Genomic DNA, 5,467 nt, shown 5'->3' with positions numbered 1-5,467 from the left:
CACCTGTTAAACGATGACATATAGTAGCGTGCTTGCTCGGACAAACAGATACGTACGCTACGTGCGCATTTGGATGCATGCATACACCCTCGTCATCAAATCCGTTGCTGCATCTGCTTATTTAGTTCGTGTTCGCGGCTTTCGCTCTACTGTCACAGCCACCGCGCCAAGTCGATCTGCTCAGCATCTGCTGGTGCCGGTGCGATATATATTATACGTCTCCGGTCGGCCGGCCGACCAAGAGATCTAGCGAGTTGGCCATCATGGACGAGGTCGGTCGGGAGCGCGATCCGACGGGCGCACGTACAGCCCTGAGGATCGTGCGCGAGGCGTTCGCTGAGACACGAGGCAAGCGGTGGCGGCTGCTACTTGTGGCGTTCGTGATGCTTTGCGTCAACTTCGTACTGATGATACTTTGGGTGAAGATGGCCAGCCAGCAGGCGGTCAATCTCGACGCCTTGCGCCCGTTCTATGAGGTAGAGGAGAATTCGACCAAGTCAGCAGCAGCCGGTGGTGGAGAGGGGAAGGAATTAGCGTCGTCTTTGTGGGAACTCGATGTCGCAGGGGAGCTCTTATGGGATGTGTCTACGGTCATGGCAATTTTCCTCTTCTCTAAGGCTATGTTCTTCCTTCAAGGTTGTCAACCTCACCTGTCTCGTAATTTTAAAAGTATAAGACACTGAACAATATATCGATCAATGTACAGAATTAATTAACCTGGAACGCGTGCAGGAGGAGGGCAACATAGACGAGGAATTAGAAGCTTATTGAAGGAGTGCCTGAGCGTGGCCGTTGCAATAGTCGTGTGGGAGGTCATGGGCAACTTCGTATTGGGAACCCTGCAAGCAAACGGTTTCCAAGACCTCTCCCGCAAATTCGATGCCGCCTTCGGCTACGGGTATCTGCTCACCGCCGTCGTCATCTCGCAAGAAGACGTCCATTACTTCAGTGCAGTCGAGAGGGCGTGGGAGCTTGCAGGCCAAAAACTCAAGAACGTGTACGTTGTCGGTGTCATGATTATTTTGGTGCGCGCAGCCTTGGAAATCGTCTACCACCTGCTCTTGAAATATCGTCTCGTCTATCATCAGCACCATGCGGTGACTACTGCGGTTTCTCGACATGACGACACGACCGCTGACGTGGTGAGGTTCTCGCTCGTTGCAGCGCTGCTACATGTCATTATGCAGTCATTCGTGTGCACGATGGTCTTGGCGCTTTACAGGGAGACCAGGAACAACAACAGACAGGACATCCGTCGTAACGACGCTGCCGCGCACAATGACTAAGATCTTCTCGACAACCATCCGCGTCAGATGAAGAACGATATTAAAAAGAAGATATTAAGAAAGATAAAAAAAGACGATATGACAAACATGCTCGTGAAGCAAACTGCAAGGGTCAACACCGCACAACCCATTTGCTGCAAAGGATATGAGACAAAAATAATAAATAGTATATACGCAACTTACCTTCCTGTAAAATAGACAACAAAACAAAATAAAACCCAGCTATATAACATTCGATAGATTTTAAGAGAAAGAAGTTCTGTCAAATGTAACTACATTGTATACTTATAGTGTAAAATTAGATTGTAATAAATAGTGTGTACCGATATATATGTATATATACTCCCTCCGTCTCAAAATATAACAACTTTTAGTCCTTAAGATTTGTTCCAAAATATAACAATTTATCTACTAACATTCTCTTCCCAACCAATCACAACTCTCCATCATTCACTTTTCCCACCTACCTTCACTACTCAACCAATCACAACCCTTCATCATTATTTCTACCTATTTTCTTAATAACCGTGTCTACCTCTAAAAATGCTTATATTTTGGGATAAGGTAGTATCAAACTTGATTGATTATAAGTGTAAAAAATGGGGTTAGCTCACTATGGGAGAGGCACGCTTTCGTAACATGCAGGTTGTCAGTTCGAATCCCTATTCGCACGTACATGCCATTTTTATTCCACATCATCCCTATTACAAATCTCAAAGCATGATCTGAGGCCCAAAAAATCCTATTACAAATATCAAAGCATGATCTGAGGCCCAAAAAATCGAAAAATTGTAGTCCACATCATCCCTATTACAAATCTCAAAGCATGATCTGAGACCCAAAAAATCGAAAAATTGTAGGAAAAAAAACTGTCAACTGCTAGGAAGCAATTCCGAAAAAAAAATTATGTCTTGTACATTCTGTCGTCCTCGTATCTATTACAAATCTCAAAGCATGATCTGAGGTCCAAAAAATTGAAAAATTGTAGGAAAAAGTTGTCACATTTTTATTCCACGTCACCCCTATTACAAATCTCAAAGCATGATCCAAGGCCCAAAAAATCAAAAAATTGTAGAAAACAAAACTATCAACAGCTAGGTAGCAATTCCAAAAAAAAAATTATGTCTTGTACGTTCTATCGCCCTCGTATCTATTACAAATTTCAAAGCATGATCTGAGGCCCAAAATATCAAAAAAATGTAGGAAAAAAATTGTCACATTTTTATTCCACATCACCCCTATTACAAATCTCAAAGCATGGTCTGAGGCCCAAAAAGTCAAAAAATTGTAGAAAACAAAACAGTCAACAACTAGGTAGCAATTCCGAAAAAAAATTGTCTTGTACGTTCTATCGCCCTCGTATCTGTTACAAATCTCAAAGCATGGGCGAGGGGCTTGCTAATGGGCGTGAGATCACAGCGATCACCCCCCATCCCACTACACGGCTACACGCTCCTCTCCCCCCTTTTTCTGTTCCTACTACACCATAAAATTTTAAAAAAATAAAAAAAACAAAGTTAGAAAAATTTATGTATAGAAATACTATATATAAAAAACAAAGCTAGCAATCGATTACTTGTTAGGACTTTCGGGGCGAAGGAGGCATGTGGTGGTCTGGTGGAGGTGTGACCTCATAGGGGGAGGGGCGACCCCTTGTGTCACGGGAGAGGCACGCATGCCCGCAGTTGGCACACGCTGGGACTTTTGGGCTTCACATGTGGATGTGGGCTGCGTTCTCATAGGATCGCTTGGCTGCTCAGACGCTTCAGTGCCGACACACTAGACCATCAAGATTTAATCGAGCGGCCCTGACATTGGAACGGCTGACGACGTAGAGGACCATCGAGATTTAATCAAACGGATGTGAATCAACGGGATGACGTGGCTTAACCACAGCTCAGAAAATTAGTAATAACTACACTAAATGGGGATCACTTGTATAGTATTATAGGATTTGTGTTAAAGGATCAAGCTGGTTTCCAAGTACCCATGCTTCCTTGATTCTTATAGAGAGACAAATGGCACCACACTCGCAAGGAAAAACGGGCAACCGGAACCTCCGTCGACTTTCACTGCTTATCTGAAAAGCTAGATAGGAGAGTCCGGTGCTCGAGGCTAAAGACTTTGGAACACTTTCTCTACTGGCAGTTCGAGCTGAACTTGAGACTCTGATAGTTACAACCATAGATTTCGGTCTTTCTTTCCCGAAGTGTTGCAAGTGTCACCGGATACTCTGGTTCGGCTGGACTAGAGTCTCTAGTATTTGAATTTTGTGAGTAACAACTAGTTCTGAGTGGGTGCGAGTATTTAAGTGCCTCATCTTTTTGCTTATACTTATACCTATAAGCCAAAATTTAAATTTTCAACCTTATAGAGTTGATTTTGGGATTCTTCATCGTAGTTTATTTTTTAGCCTTTACTTTTAAATCGCCAATTATTTATCGTTTACAAATAGGATGTTTGGCTAGCTTATTCCTAGAATAAACGGAACAATGGAGCCGTAACTCCCACCACCCTACTTTGAGCAAGTAGCTATTACACCTTCCAAACCTAGTTTCTTAGGGTTTCTAACATCTTTCCACTTGGGTTCATGAACAAAATTCTTGTGATGAAGAGATGGGTTGGATCTAGAGAGTTTGTGAGAATTGAGTTGAGCACTTGGGATCAAGTTCAACCTTCATCATCGAGCTTGTTATTTGTGGGGGGTTCTCCTCCTAGCCAATTAGGTGTCACCCACAAGTATCCGGTCGTTGTGGATACTCCGAGAAAGTTTATGAAGGTTTTCGCTCACCTTCGGAGGGGAAAACATAATTGAGTGAAAACCGAACTAGTTTCTAGGAGGTTACTTGGTATAACAAGCTTCACCGGAAGTATGTGGTTGTTGTCCATGTGTGGACCTTAGTGGGTGCTTGGAAATGGTGTTACACCTTGGAGGTTGTTCGGGGACTATATCTTCATCCTAGTTACTAGCTTGGTGAGGCTTAGGATCAAAAGTGATCTAGCTCTTTAGAGTCCCACAGTAGAGACGTAAGATCTTTGTATCCGAACTTTGGTGATATAATTCGTGTTTCCTTTTGTCCCTATTTGATTTCTATGATTTCATACCCTTACTTGCTACAATAGTTTACATACGTATTTACTGCTTACTTTCATTCCCTTTATTCATTCTTACTATCCAGAACTCTTCAGCTATATAGACCTATATTATTGAATCTTAACAGCCTCCTTGTACTTAGGCATTAATATAGTAGGACCGAAAGTGAGTGAGTAAGAGGCAAACTTCCTCTATGAAAATCTTTGAATAAATCTAACAAATCTGATTTAATGGCATTCCAAAACACTTGGTAAAACTCAGCTAAAAATTCACTTAGACTCGGAGCTTTATTGTGTTTTATTTGAAAAATTACATCTCTAATTTACTTCTCAGTGAATTCTCATGTTATAAGCGTCATTTTCCAGTTAATACACCTGGGGATGCTTCTAGCCTAGTATTAACGGAGGTCGGCTTGAACGCTGCCGAAGATCACCCTCTCTGTATTGACAATCGACCATCACCCTGTAACAAACAAAAGTTTCCTCTTGCGCACTCTTTCGATCAAACATTCGCTGTACTTAGGCCTTATTTAGTTGGGTAAAATTTTTAGGTTTGGTTGTTACATAGGATATACGGACACACATTTAAAGTATTAAACGTAGTCTAATAACAAAATAAATTACAAATTTCGCTAGAAAACTGCGAGACGAATTTATTAAGCATAATTAATCCATTATTAGCAAATGTCTACTGTAGCACCACATTGTTAAATCATGGCACAATTAGATTTAAAAGATTTGTCTCGTCATTTACACACAGATTCTGTGTAATTGGTTTTTTCCTACATTTAATACTTTATGTGACTTGAGTTGTAACTTGACTTTCCTTTTTTTTTGGCATAATTTATTAATTGTCATTTGCCATGTCAATGTAATGCTACGGCTGGCCGGGGAACGTGTCGATGAAACTATACACGCTCCATGCGAAACGCTCATAAACTATATGCGAGCACACGTTTTTCTTTTCTTTTTTTTTTTCGAGAACCGCGAGCACACGTTAAAAAGGTGACATACGATTGCTAGATCTCGCTGCAAATCCTTCATGAGTAGCGTACTCGCTCTGGAAAATTGATATACGAGAGCACTGA

At 41.8% G+C, this 5,467-nt stretch overlaps 1 protein-coding gene across 1 annotated transcript; it reads left to right on the top strand.

Annotated features, from left to right (window-relative positions):
• The first annotated feature begins 218 nt into the window (after positions 1 to 218).
• Positions 219 to 1,633, top strand: LOC127758096 (uncharacterized). Its single transcript, XM_052283726.1, has 2 exons — positions 219 to 636; positions 733 to 1,633. The coding sequence occupies exons 1-2, from the start codon at positions 264 to 266 to the stop codon at positions 1,284 to 1,286; spliced, it is 927 nt and encodes a 308-aa protein (XP_052139686.1). The 5' UTR covers positions 219 to 263; the 3' UTR covers positions 1,287 to 1,633.
• Positions 1,634 to 5,467: the final 3,834 nt, after the last annotated feature.

Source organism: Oryza glaberrima, chromosome 12 (genome assembly GCF_000147395.1).
Source record: "Oryza glaberrima chromosome 12, OglaRS2, whole genome shotgun sequence".
Lineage (NCBI taxonomy): Eukaryota > Viridiplantae > Streptophyta > Magnoliopsida > Poales > Poaceae > Oryza > Oryza glaberrima.
This window is presented reverse-complemented; position numbering and strand designations above follow the sequence as displayed.